Below are 22,733 nucleotides of genomic sequence, written 5' to 3'. Positions count from 1 at the left end.
TTTATAAATGTTTTTTATAATACTACTACTTTGGTCAAGAAGACTAATGGTTTTATAATTATTTTTTTATAATAGTTTGACTGGTAAGGGGGATATCTAGAAATGTATGTTGCATTATTCTACGTGGGATGTTATCTTATGGAGCTATTGACTAGTCAAGTCAAGAGTTTTATTGGTCACAGCATACAGGGCATACAGTGACATGCGGGTGGTCATGCCCGCAGCGATTGTGCAATAATACAAGTAATAAGAATAAGACATAACAGGTATAATGTACATAAAGTTTAAAATGCATGGTAAAAGACATGCTAAGGTCCTGCGATAGTGCAATACAGTGTTAAGCTACAGATGAGGCACTGGGTCTTATGTACACTACTATACAATACTATACAATACAATATACAGTTATACTATATCCGTATGCTATCTTGCTATATCCATCTATTGCTATACAAAAACCACTCCAGTTCTTAAAAAAATAAAAATGTATAAAGTAAAGTGACATTTTCATTGTGTAAAGTGACCGTTGAGTGTGAGCGTGTGCAGCATGTGTGTGTGTGTGTTCATGCTAAAGTGACTGTTAGTGTGTGAGCGTATACAGTGTGTGTTGTGTGTGTGCTCATGTGTGCTTGTGTGTGGAGAGTTCAGTGTTCAAGACTCTGATGGCCTGGTGGAAGAAGCTGAGCCGAAGTCTCTCTATCCTAGTAGCTGGTGTGCGCAGGCGTTTGCCTGACCGCAGCAGCTTGAACCGGCTGTTGTTGGGGTGGTGAGGGTCTTTCATTATTCTGCAGGCTCTGGATTTGCACCTCTTGTTATATAACTCCTGCAGGGGTGGTAGTGCAATACCCGTAGTACGCTCGGCTGGGCGCACCACTCTCTGTAGGGCCTTCTCGTCCTGTGCCGTGCTGTTTCCAAACCAGGCAGTGATGTTTCCAGTCAAGATGCTCTCTACAGCTCCGGAGTAGAAGAACTGGCACACACACACACACACACACACACACACACACACACACACACACAGACACACACACTCACCAGGTCTGAAGTTGTGGTTGAGGGAGGCCAGCATGCGCAGCATGAAGGAGGCGGGGACAGTGATGGTGTTCCTGGTTTCTTCCAGCATCAGCTCGTTCCTGCCGATCACCTGGAGGAGCGAGAGAGTTCACTATTAGAGGAGCGAGAGAGTGTTCACTATTAGAGGAGCGAGAGAGCGTTCACTATGAGAGGAGCGAGAGAGTGTTCACTATTAGAGGAGCGAGAGAGTGTTCACTATGAGAGGAGCGAGAGAGTGTTCACTATTAGAGGAGCGAGAGAGTGTTCACTATTAGATGAGCACAGTACAGTGTTCACTATTAGAGGAGCGAGAGAGTGTTCACTATGAGAGGAGCGAGAGAGTGTTCACTATTAGAGGAGCGAGAGAGCGTTCACTATTAGATGAGCACAGTACAGTGTTCACTATTAGAGGAGCGAGAGAGTGTTCACTATTAGAGGAGCAAGAGAGCGTTCACTATTAGAGGAGCGAGAGAGCGTTCACTATGAGAGGAGCGAGAGAGTGTTCACTATTAGAGGAGCAAGAGAGTGTTCACTATTAGAGGAGCGAGAGAGCGTTCACTATTAGAGGAGCGAGAGAGCGTTCACTATTAGATGAGCACAGTACAGTGTTCACTATTAGAGGAGCGAGAGAGTGTTCACTATTAGAGGAGCGAGAGAGCGTTCACTATTAGAGGAGCGAGAGAGCGTTCACTATTAGAGGAGCGAGAGAGCGTTCACTATGAGAGGAGCGAGAGAGTGTTCACTATTAGAGGAGCGAGAGTGTTCACTATTAGAGGAGCGAGAGAGTGTTCACTATTAGAGGAGCGAGAGAGTGTTCACTATTAGAGGAGCACAGGACAGTGTTCACTATTAGAGGAGCACAGTGTTCACTATTAGAGGAGCGAGAGAGTGTTCACTATTAGAGGAGCGAGAGAGTGTTCACTATTAGAGGAGCGAGAGAGTGTTCACTATTAGAGGAGCACAGTCTTCACTATTAGAGGAGCACAGGACAGTGTTCACTATTAGAGGAGCACAGTGTTCACTATTAGAGGAGCGAGAGAGTGTTCACTATTAGAGGAGAGAGAGAGAGCGTTCACCATTAGAGGAGCGAGAGAGTGTTCACTATTAGAGGAGAGAGAGAGTGTTCACTATTAGAGGAGCGAGAGAGTGTTCACTATTAGAGGATCGAGAGAGTGTTCACTATTAGAGGAGCGAGAGAGTGTTCACTATTAGAGGAGCGAGAGAGTGTTCACTATTAGAGGAGCGAGAGAGTGTTCACTATTAGAGGAGCAAGAGAGTGTTCACTATTAGAGGAGCGAGAGAGTGTTCACTATTAGAGGAGCGAGAGAGTGTTCACTATTAGAGGAGCGAGAGAGTGTTCACTATTAGAGGAGCGAGAGAGCGTTCACTATTAGAGGAGCGAGAGATCGTTCACTATTAGAGGAGCAAGAGAGTGTTCACTATTAGAGGAGCGAGAGTGTTCACTATTAGAGGAGCGAGAGAGTGTTCACTATTAGAGGAGCGAGAGAGTGTTCACTATTAGAGGAGCGAGAGAGCGTTCACTATTAGAGGAGCGAGAGATCGTTCACTATTAGAGGAGCGAGAGAGTGTTCACTATTAGAGGAGCAAGAGAGTGTTCACTATTAGAGGAGCGAGAGAGAGTTCACTATTAGAGGAGCGAGAGAGCGTTCACTATGAGAGGAGCGAGAGAGCGTTCACTATTAGAGGAGCGAGAGAGTGTTCACTATTAGAGGAGTGAGAGAGTGTTCACTATTAGAGGATCGAGAGAGAGTTCACTATTAGAGGAGCGAGAGAGCGTTCACTATTAGAGGAGCGAGAGAGTGTTCACTATTAGAGGATCGAGAGAGAGTTCACTATTAGAGGAGCGAGAGAGTGTTCACTATTAGAGGAGCGAGAGAGTGTTCACTATTAGAGGAGCGAGAGAGTGTTCACTATTAGAGGAGCGAGAGAGCGTTCACTATGAGAGGAGCGAGAGAGCGTTCACTATGAGAGGAGCGAGAGAGTGTTCACTATTAGAGGATCGAGAGAGAGTTCACTATTAGAGGAGCGAGAGAGTGTTCACTATTAGAGGAGCGAGAGAGTGTTCACTATTAGAGGAGCGAGAGAGTGTTCACTATTAGAGGAGCGAGAGAGTGTTCACTATTAGAGGATCGAGAGAGAGTTCACTATTAGAGGAGCGAGAGAGTGTTCACTATTAGAGGAGCGAGATAGCGTTCACTATGAGAGGAGCGAGAGAGTGTTCACTATTAGAGGAGCGAGAGTGTTCACTATTAGAGGAGCGAGAGAGTGTTCACTATTAGAGGAGCGAGAGTGTTCACTATTAGAGGAGCGAGAGAGTGTTCACTATTAGAGGAGCGAGAGAGCGTTCACTATTAGAGGAGCGAGAGAGTGTTCACTATTAGAGGAGCGAGAGAGTGTTCACTATTAGAGGAGCGAGAGACCGTTCACTATTAGAGGAGCGAGAGAGCGTTCACTATTAGAGGAGCGAGAGAGTGTTCACTATTAGAGGAGCGAGAGAGTGTTCACTATTAGAGGAGCGAGAGAGTGTTCACTATTAGAGGAGCGAGAGAGTGTTCACTATTAGAGGAGCGAGAGAGTGTTCACTATTAGAGGAGCGAGAGAGCGTTCACTATTAGAGGATCGAGAGAGTGTTCACTATGAGAGGAGCGAGAGAGTGTTCACTATTAGAGGAGCGAGAGAGCGTTCACTATTAGAGGAGCGAGAGAGTGTTCACTATGAGAGGAGCGAGAGAGTGTTCACTATTAGAGGAGCGAGAGCGCGTTCACTATTAGAAAAGCGAGAGAGTGTTCACTATTAGAGGAGCGAGAGAGTGTTCACTATTAGAGGAGCGAGAGAGTTCACTATTAGAGGAGCGAGAGAGCGTTCACTATTAGAAAAGCGAGAGAGTGTTCACTATTAGAGGATCGAGAGAGTGTTCACTATTAGAGGAGCGAGAGAGTGTTCACTATTAGAGGAGCGAGAGAGCGTTCACTATTAGAGGAGCGAGAGAGCGTTCACTATTAGAAAAGCGAGAGAGTGTTCACTATTAGAGGAGCGAGAGAGTTCACTATTAGAGGATCGAGAGAGCGTTCACTATTAGAGGAGCGAGAGAGTGTTCACTATTAGAGGAGCGAGAGAGTGTTCACTATTAGAGGAGCGAGAGAGCGTTCACTATGAGAGGAGCGAGAGAGTGTTCACTATTAGAGGAGCGAGAGAGTGTTCACTATTAGAGGATCGAGAGAGAGTTCACTATTAGAGGAGCGAGAGAGTGTTCACTATTAGAGGAGCGAGAGAGCGTTCACTATGAGAGGAGCGAGAGAGTGTTCACTATTAGAGGAGCGAGAGTGTTCACTATTAGAGGAGCGAGAGAGTGTTCACTATTAGAGGAGCGAGAGAGTGTTCACTATTAGAGGAGCGAGAGAGCGTTCACTATTAGAGGAGCGAGAGAGTGTTCACTATTAGAGGAGCGAGAGAGTGTTCACTATTAGAGGAGCGAGAGAGTGTTCACTATTAGAGGAGCGAGAGCGCGTTCACTATTAGAAAAGCGAGAGAGTGTTCACTATTAGAGGAGCGAGAGAGCGTTCACTATTAGAGGAGCGAGAGAGCGTTCACTATTAGAAAAGCGAGAGAGCGTTCACTATTAGAGGAGCGAGAGAGCGTTCACTATTAGAAAAGCGAGAGAGTGTTCACTATTAGAGGATCGAGAGAGCGTTCACTATTAGAAAAGCGAGAGAGTGTTCACTATTAGAGGATCGAGAGAGTGTTCACTATTAGAGGAGCGAGAGAGTGTTCACTATGAGAGGAGCGAGAGAGTGTTCACTATTAGAGGAGCGAGAGAGTTCACTATTAGAGGATCGAGAGATTGTTCACTATTAGAGGAGCGAGAGAGCGTTCACTATTAGAAAAGCGAGAGAGTGTTCACTATTAGAGGAGCGAGAGAGCGTTCACTATGAGAGGAGCGAGAGAGCGTTCACTATTAGAGGAGCGAGAGAGCGTTCACTATGAGAGGAGCGAGAGAGTGTTCACTATTAGAGGAGCGAGAGAGTGTTCACTATTAGAGGAGTGAGAGAGCGTTCACTATGAGAGGAGCGAGAGAGCGTTCACTATTAGAGGAGCGAGAATGTTCACTATTAGAGGAGCGAGAGAGTGTTCACTATTAGAGGAGCGAGAGAGCGTTCACTATGAGAGGAGCGAGAGAGTGTTCACTATTAGAGGAGCGAGAGAGTGTTCACTATTAGAGGAGCACAGTGTTCACTATTAGAGGAGCACAGGACAGTGTTCACTATTAGAGGAGCACAGTGTTCACTATTAGAGGAGCGAGAGAGTGTTCAGTATTAGAGGAGCGAGAGACCGTTCACTATTAGAGGAGCGAGAGAGTGTTCACTATTAGAGGAGCGAGAGACCGTTCACTATTAGAGGAGCGAGAGAGTGTTCACTATTAGAGGAGCGAGAGAGTGTTCACTATTAGAGGAGCGAGAGAGTGTTCACTATTAGAGGAGCGAGAGAGTGTTCACTATTAGAGGAGCGAGAGACCGTTCACTATTAGAGGAGCACAGGACAGCGTTCACTATTAGAGGAGCACAGTGTTCACTATTAGAGGAGCGAGAGAGCGTTCACTATTAGAGGAACAACACAGGACACACTATTAGTATCCGTAGTGAATAAGTATTATGTGCACATAATCAATACTTCTGTTAGTAGAACTACCTGTTAGATTAGTGATCAGGTTAAAACTACCCTGATATAATAGTGATCAGGTTAAAACTACCCTGATAGAATATTGATCAGGTTAAAACTATCTGATATAATAGTGATCAGGTTAAAACCACCCTGATAGAATATTGATCAGGTTAAAACCACCCTGATAGAATATTGATCAGGTTAAAACTACCTGATAGGATATTGATCAGGTTAAAACTACCCTGATAGAATATTGATCAGGTTTAAACTACCCTGATAGAATATTGATCAGGTTAAAACTACCCTGGTAGAATATTGATCAGGTTAAAACTACCCTGATAGGATATTGATCAGGTTAAAACTACCCTGATAGAATATTGATCAGATTAAAACTACCCTGATAGAATATTGATCAGGTTAAAACTACCCTGATAGGATATTGATCAGGTTAAAACTACCCTGATAGAATATTGATCAGGTTAAAACTACCCTGATAGGATATTGATCAGGTTAAAACTACCCTGATAGAATATTGATCAGGTTAAAACTACCCTGATAGATAGTGATCAGGTTAAAACTACCCTGATAGAATAGAGATCAGGTTAACACTACCTGATAGATTAGTGATCAGGTTAAAACTACCCTGATAGAATAGTGATCAGGTTAAAACTACCCTGATAGAATAGTGATCAGGTAAAGGAATAGTCCTCTATCAGTTAATTATTAGTGAATTTAAAGAAGTCTTAATTCACTCACATAACAAACTGAAAACCTTAAAGCTGGAGCTGAACCAGCTAAATCTATTCATAATGGCTCTGTGAGGTTTCTGTCCTTGCCTTCTCACTCGTTCTGTTCCTTTAACCACCCTCGCTTTGTTTTCATTCATTTTTTCTGTCAAGTATTTCAATTCCCTCGTTCACACGTTTCTCCCCGCTGACGTCATCTGAGACGTCGCTGATTGGTTCCCTCACTTCCCCACGCTTTTCAATCACATTCCCCAGCTGTCACTGCCTTTCAATCAATCGATCCCTCATTATTTATACCCCGTTTTCCCCACCCTAAGTTGTTGGTTCGTCTTGATTTGTCGCTGGATGTTTTTCCCCGTTGCTTCTGTTTCACTGTGCTAATCTCCAGGAAATTCCTAGAAGCCTTCGCTTGGATACCTGCTCCGTGGCGCGCGCTCGCCTCCACTGTTTGTTCCTGTTCCCTTTACGCAGCTCGTCTGGGTGAGTTTTTCTAGATTGACTGTCTTGACCTATTTCCGATTTTCGTGTGTAACCTTTACACTGAAGTCTACCACCTTTTTGTCAGACAGTCACTCACCCAGCCTTTATCGTTTTTGCCCTTTCCTTTATGGATTAATATTTTGGGATCTTCCACCTCCCACTGTGTATTTACACGAAGATATTATTTCACATTTGGACTGTGTTTGGATTTTTGCTCACTGTGTATTTACACGAAGATATTGTTTCACATTTGGACTGTGTTTGGCTTTTTGCTCACTGTGTGTTTACACGAAGATAGTATTTCACATTTGGACGGTGTTTGGATTTTTGCTCACTGTGTGATTACATGAAGATATTTCACTTGGGCTGTTTTTGGAATATTGCACATCACTGTGTTGTTTAACACGAAGAATATAACACCCTGTCCTCCAGCTCGTTTCAAGTCTGCTCTGTCACTGACCCGTTCCCTCTCTCCCTCTCTCGGTCTTGCACAACATCTGAGAGGTCCGCCGTGAGAGTCTGCAGAGCGGTACAGAGGTCTGCTCCTGCTTCCCAAGACTACCCTTCCGGGAGAAGCTGCAGAGCAGCAGAACTTTGCCCCTTGTTCATTGTACCTGTTCTTGTTGACCTGCTTTCCCTGTTTCACTTATTCATATATCAAATAAACAAGCCCTCGTTTTTGGCAACTCTGAATCCTACTCTCTTGTGTCGTTAGCGTTTGGGGTCGGTGTCAAACCATAACATTACGAACCAACCATGACGACCCCAGCCGACACAGAGGGGGTCAGAACCGCACTTGCATTTCAAGTCGAGTTGACCAGGGATCACGGTCTCCAACTAGAGCGGGCTGCGGCTGCGGTGCAGAACCTCAGGGACCAGGTCCTGCCTATGCAGGGTTCAATGGCCGCTATGGCGGGACAACAGTCCGAGATTCTCGCCCAGCTTAACTCGCTGGGCGACGCCGTTAATACTTTTCATCTCTCACACCCTCCAGGAACATTCCCCGCAGCCCCAGCAGATCTCGCACCTCGGGAACCCCTTCTCTCCGTCCCACGGCTGTTTGACGGTAATCCCGAGGAGTGTGCCACATTCATCATGCAATGTGAGTTGGTTTTCCGTCATCAGCCAAGCCGTTTTTCAGCTCATGGGTCCCGAGTGGCTTATATAACCAACCTACTTTCAGGCCATGCTGCCCAGTGGGTCACATCCTCCTGGGCAATGGAAGCAGATTTTTTGTTCTCCTACCCAGACTTCGTGGCGGAGCTCCGCAGAGTGTTCCACCATCCAGCCCGAGGTCTGGACCCTGGAGCCCGGTTGGGGACCTTCCGGCAAGGGAGCAGCAGGGTGACGGACTATGTCATGGAGTTTCGACTGGCGGCGGTGGAGAGCGGATGGAACGAACCTGCTCTTCGCCTAACCTTCATAAGGGGGCTCAGTGACGCAGTCCGGGACCAGCTCGCTACCAGGGAGGTGCCCGACTCCCTCGAGGAGCTGTTTAGCCTTGTCATCCGTATTGACGGACGCCTCCTGGAGAGAAGGCGCGAGAGGGCCCGACTGTCACCTCCTGAAGCACCCCGGACTCCTGGACGCCCCGTCCCCAACACTACTGATGGTAACAGGCTTCCCCGTCCGGTGCGCGAGGAGGAACCCATGCAGCTGGGACGCTCTCATCTGAGCCAGGCGGAGCGTCAGGCAAGGCTCAGGTCCGGTCTCTGCCTCTACTGCGGAGGTGCGGGACACCGTATCGCCGACTGCCCTACCCGGCCAAAAGATCGGGCTCACCAAGACCCCGGGAGATCCTGGTGAGCCGTTTTTCCCATTCCCAGCGCCGCGCACCACCTGACCATCTGTTGAGCGTCACCCTGGCCTGGGGGGACCAACGTGCCACGGTGGAGGCCCTCATCGACTCTGGGGCAGACGAGAACTTCCTCGACTTCGAGTTTGCCACCCAAGCCAACATACCTCTTGAGGCCCTTGTGAGGCCCTTGGAGATCTTTTCGTTGGACCAACACCGCCTGGCCGACATCTCTCAACGGACCGGCCCAGTCTTGCTGACCATTGCTGGGAACCACGTAGAGAGGATCCAGTTCCTCATTACCCAATCCCCCCTTGTCCCGGTGGTCCTGGGTAGGCCCTGGCTCGCGCTGCACGAGCCCCACATCGCCTGGGCCTCCGGTACCATCAGGGGCTGGAGCTCCTCCTGTCACGCCCGCTGTCTACAGGCGGCGTCTTGTCCCCCGCCCCGGAGACCGGCTGGTGAGTTGCCCCCGGATCCCTCGTCCGTTCCTCCCGAGTACCACGACCTCATGGAGGTATTCAGTAAGACCAGGGCTCAGTCCCTTCCACCTCACCGCCCCTATGACTGCGCCATCAACCTCCGCCAAGGGGCTCCCCTTCCCGGCAGCCGCCTCTACAGTCTGACTGCCCCGGAGAAGAAGGCGATGGATCTCTACATCTCTGAGTCATTGGAAGCAGGACTCATTCGGCCTTCCTCCTCCCCGGTGGCGGCCGGGTTCTTCTTTGTTGGAAAGAAGGATGGGGACCTGCGACCCTGCATCGACTATCGTCAGCTCAACGAGATCACCATCAAGAACAAATACCCCCTACCTCTCATGAGCTCCACCTTCGAGCCACTGACCCAGGCCTCGTTCTTCACCAAGCTGGATCTCCGAAGTGCCTATCATCTTGTCCGTATCCGTGAGGGCGATGAATGGAAGACCGCCTTCAAGACCCCCAGGGGCCACTATGAGTACCTTGTGATGCCGTTCGGTCTCACCAACGCCCCGGCGGTATTCCAGGCACTCATGAACGATGTCCTCCGTGACATGCTGGAGGTGTTCGTGGTGGTGTACCTGGACGACATTCTTATCTTTTCCAGGACCCTCGAGGAACACATCCTGCATGTCCGCCGGGTGCTGGAGCGCCTCCTCCACAATCGGCTCTTCGTCAAGGCGGAGAAGTGCCGTTTCCACTCCAACTCCGTCGACTACCTGGGCTTCATCGTGGAGAAGGGCTTGACCCGAGCGGATCCTCGCAAGATCCAGGCTGTGGAGGATTGGCCGGAACCCACCACTCGGAAGGAGCTACAGAGTTTCCTCGGGTTCGCAAACTTCTACCGAAGGTTCATCCGGAACTACAGCCAAGTGGCGGAGCCTCTTACCAAGCTGACCTCCCCCGCTCTGCCGTTCGACTGGTCCCCAGCGGCATGCGCTGCGTTCCGCTCCCTCAAGAGAAGGTTCACTTCCGCTCCTATCCTGCTCCACCCTGACCCCAAGAGACAGTTCATCGTGGAGGTGGACGCCTCGGATTCTGGCCTGGGCGCTGTCCTATCCCAGCGTTCTCCTTCCGACCAGAAGGTACATCCTTGCGCCTTCTACTCGCGTCGCTTCCTCCCCGCCGAGAGGAACTACGACACCGGCAATCGGGAGCTACTGGCGGTCGTGGCGGCTCTGGAGGAGTGGCGTCATTGGCTAGAGGGTGCCGAGGAGCCTTTTACCATCTGGACGGACCACAAGAACCTAACGTTCATCCGCGCTTCCAGGCGCCTCAACGGTCGGCAGGCGAGATGGGCCAGTTTCCTCAGTCGGTTCGACTTCTCGCTGACCTTCCGCCCCGGTTCCCGCAACACGAAGGCCGACTCCCTGTCCCGGATGCACTCCAAGGGGGCTCCACCCTCTGAGGACCCATCTCCCATCATCCCGGAGGCCCGAGTGGTTGGAGCCATCACCTTGGGCATCGAGGGTGTGGTGAGGCGTGCCCTACGCTTCCAACGTGCTCCAAGCAACGTCCCTAGGAGCCGTCTCTTCGTCCCTGACTCTGTCCGGTCCCAGGTACTGCTGTGGGGCCATACCAGCCGGTTCGCCTGCCACCCAGGCGTCCATCGCACGTTCTCCTTCCTGGCTCGTCGTTTCTGGTGGCCCACCATGCGAAACGACGTCAAGGAGTTCGTATTGGCCTGCGCGGTCTGTGCCCGCAGCAAGGCCTCTCACCAGGCACCCTCCGGGCTCTTGCAGCCACTTCCCGTTCCAAGCCGTCCGTGGTCACATGTGGCGCTCGACTTCGTCACTGGACTACCCTCCTCCCAGGGGAACACCTGCCTTCTGACCGTGGTGGATCGATTCAGCAAGGGGGTCCACCTCGTGGCCCTCTCCAAGCTTCCCTCAGCAGCCGAGACTGCGGACCTCCTGACGCACCACGTGTTCCGCCTTCACGGTTTCCCCCAGGACATCGTCTCTGACCGGGGGCCCCAGTTCACCTCCCAGGTTTGGCGGGCTTTCTGCAAGGGATTGGGGGCAACGGTCAGTCTCTCCTCCGGCTACCATCCCCAGACAAACGGGCAGACGGAGAGGATGAACCAGAGCGTGGAGTCTGCTCTTCGGTGTGTGGCAGCCGAGAGGCCGGCATCCTGGAGTCGTTTCCTTCCCTGGGTTGAATACTCGATCAACTCAATGGTCAGTTCCGCCACCGGCCTCTCCCCCTTTGAGGCCTCCCTAGGCTACCAGCCCCCTCTTTTTCCCGCACTGGAGACGGAAGTGGCAGTTCCCTCCGTGCAGGTCCACCTCGACCGCTGCCGTCGCGTTTGGGAGATCACCAGGACCGCGCTGCTCCGGACATCTGAGCGCGCCTGTCGTGGTGCCGACCGGCGCCGGGTTCCCGCGCCGACTTACCGCCCTGGGCAGAGGGTGTGGCTCTCCGCGAAGGACCTCCCGCTACGGTCCTCGGCCAAGAAGCTCAACCCTCGCTTCGTCGGTCCTTTCGAGGTCCTGAAGGTACTCAGTCCGGCGGCCCTGCGCCTGAAGCTTCCTGCATCCATGCACATCCACCCCGTGTTCCATGTCTCCCGGGTTAAGCCCGTCTCCCTCAGTCCCCTTATGCCTCCGGCTCCTGATCCACCGCCTCCTGTGCTAGTGGATGGTCACCCCCAGTGGCAGGTCCGCCGGTTGATGGGCGTTCGTCGGCGGGGCCGGGGATTCCAATACCTGGTGGACTGGGAGGGTTACGGCCCTGAGGAGCGTAGCTGGGTCTCCCGGCAGCTCATCGTGGATCCCGGCTTGATCACCGACTTCCATCGGGCCCATCCTGACGAGCCGGGTCGGCCTGGTCGCCGGGCGGCTCCCGTTGAGGGGGGGGTACTGTGAGGTTTCTGTCCTTGCCTTCTCACTCGTTCTGTTCCTTTAACCACCCTCGCTTTGTTTTCATTCATTTTTTCTGTCAAGTATTTCAATTCCCTCGTTCACACGTTTCTCCCCGCTGACGTCATCTGAGACGTCGCTGATTGGTTCCCTCACTTCCCCACGCTTTTCAATCACATTCCCCAGCTGTCACTGCCTTTCAATCAATCGATCCCTCATTATTTATACCCCGTTTTCCCCACCCTAAGTTGTTGGTTCGTCTTGATTTGTCGCTGGATGTTTTTCCCCGTTGCTTCTGTTTCACTGTGCTAATCTCCAGGAAATTCCTAGAAGCCTTCGCTTGGATACCTGCTCCGTGGCGCGCGCTCGCCTCCACTGTTTGTTCCTGTTCCCTTTACGCAGCTCGTCTGGGTGAGTTTTTCTAGATTGACTGTCTTGACCTATTTCCGATTTTCGTGTGTAACCTTTACACTGAAGTCTACCACCTTTTTGTCAGACAGTCACTCACCCAGCCTTTATCGTTTTTGCCCTTTCCTTTATGGATTAATATTTTGGGATCTTCCACCTCCCACTGTGTATTTACACGAAGATATTATTTCACATTTGGACTGTGTTTGGATTTTTGCTCACTGTGTATTTACACGAAGATATTGTTTCACATTTGGACTGTGTTTGGCTTTTTGCTCACTGTGTGTTTACACGAAGATAGTATTTCACATTTGGACGGTGTTTGGATTTTTGCTCACTGTGTGATTACATGAAGATATTTCACTTGGGCTGTTTTTGGAATATTGCACATCACTGTGTTGTTTAACACGAAGAATATAACACCCTGTCCTCCAGCTCGTTTCAAGTCTGCTCTGTCACTGACCCGTTCCCTCTCTCCCTCTCTCGGTCTTGCACAACATCTGAGAGGTCCGCCGTGAGAGTCTGCAGAGCGGTACAGAGGTCTGCTCCTGCTTCCCAAGACTACCCTTCCGGGAGAAGCTGCAGAGCAGCAGAACTTTGCCCCTTGTTCATTGTACCTGTTCTTGTTGACCTGCTTTCCCTGTTTCACTTATTCATATATCAAATAAACAAGCCCTCGTTTTTGGCAACTCTGAATCCTACTCTCTTGTGTCGTTAGCGTTTGGGGTCGGTGTCAAACCATAACAGGCTCTGTGTTTACAGGGTTAGGGTTATATTATTTATATTATTATTATTATTATTATTATTATTATTATTATTATTATTATGACTCTCTGTTTACAGGGCGCACAATACATAAGTGCTTAAGTATCAGGTACACTGTCCTGTACAGGAATGTAATGTAATAATCTGTATTCTATCATTTTATTTCATAATGCTTTTGTTTTTGATGACATGGTCTCACCTTTGTTTTGTTGTTGTTTAATTCATAAAACAGTTTAAAATAAAATACAGTCAAATGATTTTACAGAGGTACAGAGATGAAGAAGGGGTTTGATAACTGGCAGTATGTATGTGTATGTATGTATATATAAATGTATATATGTGCATATGTAGGTATATAGTTGTATATTATGTATACAAAATGGCTAGAGGAACTTTACAGGGTAACATACAGTTTGGCCAATATTAATAAGGTATTATTAAAAAAGTGTATTGTTAACTAAGTACATTTTTCAATATAAGTCTAGTAATGTATGAATTAGTAAATAAAATATAGTATATTCTGATGAGTAAATAGGGGTGGGATTAAATAAGTGTATTCTTCTTCCCACTCCTTTTCAAATATGTAAATGACAACAAAAAAAGTATTGAGTTTGACTTTATTGTTTTTACTTTGTTATTTTTGATTTCTTATATACATTTATTATTTGAACGGCTTAAGGCTATATATGTACTTGATGTTTGTTTGTTATGTTGCATATTTGAAATAAACTTCAATCAAATCAAAAATCAAATCAAATATTGGTGTGTGTTGTATGATGCTGTACTGCATATTGAGAAGAACACTATGACTCTGTCTGTGAGAACGTGTCTCCCTCTCTTCAAGTAACATGTCCTTCTCCTTTGAGACGGTGTGGTCCAATGGCCTGATTTGTGATTGGCTGTGTGTCAGAAAGCTCAATAGAAATATTGACTAGAAGATCTATTGATCAAATGTAATCTGTTGGCATAATTTAGTCAATGAATGGACTAAGAGGAGACAAGCTCTAGTTTGCTCTACTGACCACTTGATGTATTGAAAGGGACTTGGTCTAATTCTCTCTGTCTCTCTCTCTCTAGTTTTCACACGTAAGAATCAAGAAGAATCAAGAGGTTTATTTGTCACATACATACCAGGGCATACAGTGAAATGCGGGTGGTCATGCCCGCATCGATTGTGCAATAATACAATAATAAAATAGACATAGAAAAGAAAAACAGGTAAGACATAAGATGTGCATGATAAAAATAGACATGCTAAGTTCCTGAGAAACTGGTTCCTATGTACACTACTATACAATATACAATTTACACTCCGTCATTATACTTAATGTATCTGAACTATACTATACAATACCTCATTCCTTTAAAGTGAATTTTCCATTATTTAAAGTGACATTTTGTTTAAAGTGATTGTTTAAAGTGATTGGTTAAAGCGGTTACAGCATGAGTGTTGTGTGTGTGCGTGTGTGTTTGTGTGTGTGTGTGTGTGTGTGTGCGTGTGTGTGTGTGTGTGTGTGTGTGTGTGTGTGTGTGTGTGTGTGTGTGTGTGTGTGTGTGTGTGTGTGTGCTCATGTGTACTTGTGAGTGGAGAGTTCAGTGTTCAGTGTTCTGTATGTAGTTGTAGTGGTTTGGTTTTGTGAATGTGAATCAGCACCAAGCCAGGAAATGTGGCACCTGACAAGTAGTATTCATAATAATCGTAACTACCTACCTTGTACCAGTCTACCCATAATAACTCTGTATGATAGTATGTACAATAGTGCTGTATATATGTATATATCTGTACATATTAATTAATCTAATTAGTACTATTACTCAGTAGTACTAATTTATATATTTTATACCCGGTTTAATCACCTGTACATTGTATATTACTAACTAACTAACTTTACTGTTACGTTTATCACTCTGGTTGGATGCCAAACTTATTTCCGTTGTACTGTACTTGTGCTGCATGATGACAATACATTTGAATTTAATCTAATCAAAAAACAGAATGAAATGTCACCTGGTCTGTTCACATCATGTTATCAGAGTACAGTAGATCGATGGCCAAACATATTATACACACTACAGGCACTGGGTGGTGCTGTTGTTTAAAAAGTGTGTGTGAGAGAGAGGAAGAGAGAGAGAGAGAGGAAGAGAGAGAGAGAGAGAGCGAGAGAGAGAGAGAGAGAGAGAGTGAGAGAGAGAGAGAGAGAGAGAGAGAGAAAGAAAGAAAGAAAAAGGAAGAGAGAGAGATAGAGAAAGAGAGAGAGAGAGAGAGAGAGAGAGAGAGAGAGAGAGAGAGAGAGAGAGAGAGAGAGAGAGAGAGAGAGAGAGAGACAGGAGGCGTTGTTTCCTTTACCCATGATTCATGTCCGATGTGTCCGACGAGTAGTTCAGCCATACTGTATGTAACAGCGTTCTGCCGTCCATGCATTTTGTAACTGGCTGTTCTTTCATACTTTCTGACTGCACTGGCAGTGTTTATGTCCTTTGTATGAGGATTCCTTGTACTTCTGTTCATGTGGACATAAATAAACATTTCAAATGTGTGTGCGTGCGTGCGTGCGTGCGTGCGTGTGTGTGTGTGTGGAAGTCAAGTAACTCACCTCTTCAGCCAGGTCTGTGTTGAACGAGGGGAACTCTTCCATAGGAGACCAGACCTTGATGTTGTGATCGATCCCTGATGTGGCAAGAACTACGAGAGAGAACCATGAAACATACCTACTGTTACCAGTGAGAACCATTAAACATACCTACTGTTACCAGTGAGAACCATGAAACATACCTACTGTTACCAGTGAGAACCATGAAACATACCTACTGTTACCAGTGAGAACCATGAAACATACCTACTGTTACCAGTGAGAACCATGAAACATACCTACTGTTACCAGTGAGAAACTACATGAACCATGAAACATACCTACTGTTACCAGTGAGAAACTACATGAACCATGAAACATACCTACTGTTACCAGTGAGAAACTACATGAACCATGAAACATACCTACTGTTACCAGTGAGAAACTACATGAACCATGAAACATACCTACTGTTACCAGTGAGAAACTACATGAACCATGAAACATACCTACTGTTACCAGTGAGAAACTACATGAACCATGAAACATACCTACTGTTACCAGTGAGAAACTACATGTAAATCTCCATTTCCAAGGAATGTAAAGTGAAATGTAAACAGGAAGACCTCAATGGTGTGCAAACTCCCACCAACGACCCGATTATGAATAGTTTGACCAGATTCACGAAGGCAGACGACATATTGTTTGATTAAAATAATATAATTTACTGACTGAATGACATGTTGCAACATGTAGAAACTAGGGATGTTCGATATTGCCTTTTTTACCGATATCCGATATACCGATATTGTCCAACTCTTAATTTCCGATACCGATATCAACAATACAGTTGAAAATTAGCCAACTTGGCTAAACTGGCATATTTACAGTCAAATGTTCCTTAATATGCACTGTCTCTGTATTTTAAACCAATAAATACAAATACAAATACCGATACCGATATGCGGGGTTTCCCCCCCCCCCCCAAAAACACAACATGCATACTTTTCACAATAAATAAAATAAGAATTTGTTCTTACTTGCTTGCCTGGGTAAATAAAGGTTAAATAAATGTAAAAAATAAAAAAAAACGATACAGATAATTTCCGATATTACATTTTAATGCCAATATCGGTAGGCCGATAATATCGGACATCCCTAGTAGAAACATAGGTTGCAGCATTGGAATCACTTCTTTCATAGTAATTTACCTTCATACTTTTTTGCCAGTATGACCATGAAATAGGTATTAGATTATATTCAAAGTGGTCTTAAAAATTTCTTAAAAAGTCTTAAATTTGACTTGCTGTAACCTGCAGGAACCCTACACATCCACACGGGGCGTAGGCGCGTGGTATATAATGTGTGGTATATAATGTGTGATATATAAAGTGTGGTATATAATGTGTGGTATATAAAGTGTGGTATATCGTGTTGGACTCACGTGGCTCGTAGGGGTCAGAGGTTAGGACTCACGTGGCTCGTAGGGGTTAGGGGTCGTGGGGGTCAGAGGTTAGGACTCACGTGGCTCGTAGGGGTTAGGGGTCGTGGGGGTCAGAGGTTAGGACTCACGTGGCTCGTAGGGGTTAGGGGTCGTGGGGGTCAGATGTTAGGACTCACATGGCTCGTAGGGGTTAGGGGTCGTGGGGGTCAGAGGTTAGGACTCACGTGGCTCGTAGGGGTTAGGGGTCGTGGGGGTCAGAGGTTAGGACTCACGTGGCTCGTAGGGGTGTGGCTGCAGACAGTTCACCACGTGGTTGTCGGCCTCCAGCAGCATGACGTGCTCCCCGGTGTGCCGGTCCCAGATGAAGATGTGTCCGCAGTCTGAGCCGCTCAGCACGAACTGATCTCCCCAGAAGCACGACTCCTTGGTCTGAAACACAACAAAATACACATTCACAAACATTAACCTCTTAAGTCCGGAGCCCTATTTTCAAAAAATCCGCCTAAAATACATACCTAAGTAAATTTAATGTTGCTCCACTTCTACAAGGTCCATTTGCATATTCTTGGTATCTAGGGACATCTATGGACCTCAGTGAATGTATTCCCAGTTTCAGAAATATTGTGTAGATTACTAGGCTCGCTTAAATTGTGATGAAACAAAGGAGAATATGAATTATGATTTTTCTTTGCATCTTTGACAGTGAATAACACCATGCTAAAAATTACCAGACATGAAAAACTGCCACTGAGCTCGTTCAGCACCTTCTTGAGATCACGTGTACAAAAAACGAAGGAAATTAATAAAGGGAAGATGATTAAACAGAAGTTTTTGTAGATACAGTATTGAATTCTCCCATCCAGACCCATGCCATTTGAAATATTATTATAGAATATAGAATAGCAGGTCTATAAATTACCTTATTATAGCCAATTCGCACATTTAGGGATTGGGCCAAGTCTTCTCTTTCAAATGGCCGAGTTCAATTTGGATTTAGTATCACCAGGCGTGCATAAGAACAGATAATGAAATCTACTGTAGTATGTTTTTTATTCTTGCAAGAGCTCTGCCATTTTGAAACTGATTTCAAATCGGATGGTTGCTAAATGCTCAAAATAGGGGAGACAAACTAACTGCACTCCAATATGTAAGGGATAATGTATAGCTACGAGGTCATTGTCGCAAAATAATTGACCGACACAGAGTTTAAAATACAGAGGCGCCTCGGCGAGGTGTTTTAAGCGTCAGTGAAGGTCAATTATTTTGCGATGATGACCGAGTATAGCTATACATTATCCCGCTTATTACATGGCTAACTTACTAACAATATACCTAATTCATTTTACAAAATCGACAAGACGATATCAAATGCAGACGCAGTTGTTCTGTGGCTCTGTCAGCCCAAATAAAGTGATTATTATTATCGCGGGCAGCCCGGCAGGTGTGTCTGATTGCACTGAAACAGTGTGTGTCAGTGGGGCTTGATTACTCCAGCTGCGAAAAACAATAATCACCGGTGGTTATCGAAAAATAATTCACCACTGTCGGGGGCTATTGACCAATCACAATCAAGCATTTCGGCGAATGTTAAAACGCCATGTAATAAATGCCAATAACGTTCAGTTTTGTGGTATATAATCCAGAGTAATAAGACAAATTTAAAATAATAATCAGGAAGTAATTTGCTTGCAGAAAGCCTTTGGGAGGTGTAGTTTTGAAAAATTCCAACGCTCATTGAAAGCTGTGGGTGTCCTCTTCTCAAAATGACAAAAAATTACTACATTCACCGACGGCCGGTAATTCAAAATGGCCAATTTCCGCTACCACAAAAACACATTTAAAAAAAACTAAAGTCTCACTAATAACACTTTAACCTATTGGTAAACAAATGTATTGATGAAAATATACATGATGCCTGCTGTTGTGACATGGTTATGATGTTTATTCTTGAATACGTTTGAAGAAAAAAACAATAATTATGTCAGACAGTCTAGAGAGCTTGATTTATGACGTGATGTAATTTGCAGTCTGGCCCCAGACCGCACGGGCGGAAGAGGTTAAAGGTCCTTATTTTTCATCTTTGACGGTGAATAACACCATGCTAAAAATTACCAGACATGAAGAACTGCAACTGAGCTCGTTCAGTACCTTCTTGAGATCACGTGTACAACAAATCTAAGCAAATGGATAAAGGGAAGATGATTAAACAGAAGGTTCTGTAGATACAGTACTGAATTCTGCCATCCGGACAGATGCAATTCGAAATATTATTATAGAATATAGAATATCAGGCCTATAAATGAACTCATTATAGCCAAGTTGCACATCTATGGATCGGGCCAAATCTCCTCTTTCCAATGGCAGAGTTCAATCTGGATTTAGTATCACCAGGCGTGCAGCAAGAACTGTGAATGAAATGTACTGTAAATACAGTCACTTTTTTATTATGAGATTCCTCTGCAATTTTTTATCGGATTGCAAGCCGTTTTTTGCTGACGTTGACAAAAAGGTAGCTAAACTAACTGCCTTCTAATTTATGCCAATAACATTACATTTTGGTAGATAACCCCGAAAAATAAGATAAATAATTTTTTTTATCCACAAGTAATTTTATTGACAGGAGCTGGCTTGAGCTGGTAGTGTCGTTTTTTGAAATTCCAACGGCATTCGAAAGCAATGGGTCTCCTCTCCTCATATGACTACAAACAAAATGGCAGCGCGGATTTAGATTTTTCTTTTTTTATGATAGACAACATTAAGCCACTAGATGGCCCACTAGAGCAGCAGCATGTCAGCATGTCTCAACTAGCAGCATGTTTATCCAATCCGGTGCGTTCCACGTGGGGAAATTAGTCAACAATGTGCACGCAATATGTAAACAACAACATTCATTAAAAAAAATTATAAATCAATCAATAATAAATCAATTATGAATCAATTATTTATTTGGGGGCGGAAAGCAATAGGTCTATTCCACGTCTTTCTAAAAGCTCTGTGGATGTATTTTTTATAAAATAAATTCTTCTTAAGAAATGTGTAAATTCTCCAGTACTTCTGCGCTAAGAGTACGTAAGAGGGTGAGCGGCGTGAGCACCGTAGTCCTGGAGTTCCGGTGGCCCTTGTAGACCATGTGGACCGAGGGCTTCCTGACACACCGGGTCTCACTCTCCTCCAGCTCACGCTTCTCTTTCCGTCTCCGGAAGATCTCCTGGATACGAGCTGCGGCGGAGCGCCTGGGAGGAGAACACAGTCTGTCTCATCATACCTGATACAGTGTAACAACAACACATCTCTCAGTCTGTCTCATCATACCTGATACAGTGTAACAACAACACATCTCTCAGTCTGTCTCATCATACCTGATACAATGTAACAACAACACATCTCTCAGTCTGTCTCATCATACCTGATACAATGTAACAACAACACATCTCTCAGTCTGTCTCATCATACCTGATACAATGTAACAACAACACAACACAACTGATTTTTAAGTACAGGAGGGAGGGGAGCATTCAGTTGAAATCATACAAATCACTAATCTAACACACATGTTAATGACCACACAGGACTCATCGTTCATGGTTAATAAGCACACAAAGAAGTATGTTTGTTTTAGGTTAAAGGTATGATCTGTAATGTTGTCAAACAGCTACCCCTAGGGGCCCCTCTTGGTATTGCACTGACATGGGGTTTAGTGACTTCTTATACTGTGAAGGTCTTCAGACCTGGTAGAACTAGGGTGACCAGATGCAAAAAGTCCAAAAGTGGGACAACAGTAAGATTTTGGTGGGACAAAGTGGGACAACAGTAAGATTTTGGTGGGACAAAGTGGGACAACAGTAAGATTTTGGTGGGACAAAGTGGGACAGATATATTCTTTTATTAGAATAACTGCCATGGTCTTCACTGAATAGATTTAAATCAAAGGTTAAAGGTTAAATCAAAATAAATACAAATTAAATACCACCTAACCATGTCTTGTGTTTGATATTCCCTGTTAACACAGAACTAGGGAAAACAGTATGAATGGGAGTGTTGTACTGTGTGATAGACACTTGTTATCTCAGCTGCAGTGACCTTGTCCGTCTGGCTATCATTGTTTGGTTTAAAAAGAAACGTATCCATAGATCTGGATGTTTCTTTTTGGTGAGCCACTTTCAAGTGAGACTCACGTCCACTGTGGCGCTTCAAGTCGTATTCTCCTCCATGCGCAATTGAAAACGAACTATGACACAAAACACAGAAAGCCTGCTGCGGATTGCCTGCCATCTGCCTCACCCAGTCATGTGTCGTTTGCCAGTCTTGGTTGTAACTGCAGGTCCGTTTCTTTTTACTGCTTTCCATCTTGAACTAGTTCGCTTGTAATGTTTTTTTTTTTTTTTTACCAATCAGATTTGCGATATGAGGTAGCGTCACAAGTTCAACTCTCACGAGCAGAGCAGTGCGCTAAATTACTATAACCAATCAGATCTGCGATATGAGGTAGCGTCACGACTCAGTCACGTCACAAGCAGGCAAGCAGCGCGCTAAAGTACTATAACCAATCAGAGCAATGTGTGTGGACAAGAGGCGGGTTGCTACGTTTACTGTCTGTAGGGAGGGGCTTTTAGATGCATGTTTTTTTTTGGCTTCGAAAAGAGGGACATCCTCTCAATATGAGGGACGCGGGACATTTGGTCAAATGGTGGGACAGTACAACCAAAAGGGGGACACCTGGTCACCCTAGGTAGAACCTGAGGAACAGTAGAACCCCCTCCTCTCCTGGTAGAACCTGAGTAGAACCTGAGTAGAACCTGAGGAACAGTATAAACCCCTCATCTCCTGGTAGAACCTGAGTAGAACCTGAGGAACAGTATAAACCCCTCCTCTCCTGGTAGAACCTGAGTAGAACCTGAGAGCAGTAGAACCCCCTCCTCTCCTGGTAGAACCTGAGTAGAACCTGAGGAACAGTAGAACCCCCTCCTCTCCTGGTAGAACCTGAGTAGAACCTGAGGAACAGTAGAACCCCCCTCTCCTCCTGGTAGAACCTAAGTAGAACCTGAGGAACAGTAGAACCCCCTCCTCTCCTGGTAGAACCTGAGTAGAACCTGAGGAACAGTAGAACCCCCCTCCCCTCCTGGTAGAACCTGAGTAGAACCTGAGGAACAGTAGAACCCCCTCCTCTCCTGGTAGAACCTGAGTAGAACCTGAGGAACAGTAGAACCCCCTCCTCTCCTGGTAGAACCTGAGTAGAACCTGAGTAGAACCTGTGAATAACCTGAGTAGAACCTGAGAGCAGTAGAACCCCCTCCCTTCCTCCAGTAGCTGTTCCCATAACAGTAAAGAGAGGTGCAGTACCAAGCAGGGCTCTGTTGCCTAGGTGTCGCTGTTTGACGTCATTCCGTTTAAATCAAGTGAAAATAGTAGAACATAATTAGAAATGTGGAGCCAATATCGAATATCCCTACTTCAT

General features: G+C 46.0%; 1 protein-coding gene across 1 annotated transcript in view; it reads right to left on the bottom strand.

Annotated features, from left to right (window-relative positions):
* The window catches only part of LOC311247278 (DDB1- and CUL4-associated factor 6-like), a gene marked incomplete at its 5' end in the record, with an annotated part of 108,247 nt that overhangs the window by 1,652 nt on the left and 83,862 nt on the right, over window positions 1–22,733 (bottom strand). The window contains 4 exon segments of the mRNA XM_084337638.1: window positions 1,036–1,144; window positions 15,859–15,947; window positions 17,551–17,707; window positions 20,373–20,511. Of these exon segments, the coding sequence (XP_084193764.1) occupies window positions 1,036–1,144; window positions 15,859–15,947; window positions 17,551–17,707; window positions 20,373–20,511 (494 nt within the window).

Source organism: Notolepis coatsorum (genome assembly GCF_963971535.1).
Source record: "Notolepis coatsorum genome assembly, chromosome: 20".
Taxonomy (NCBI): domain Eukaryota; kingdom Metazoa; phylum Chordata; class Actinopteri; order Aulopiformes; family Paralepididae; genus Notolepis; species Notolepis coatsorum.
Note: the sequence above shows the minus strand (reverse complement) of the source record. Positions and strands in the feature narration are given on the sequence as shown.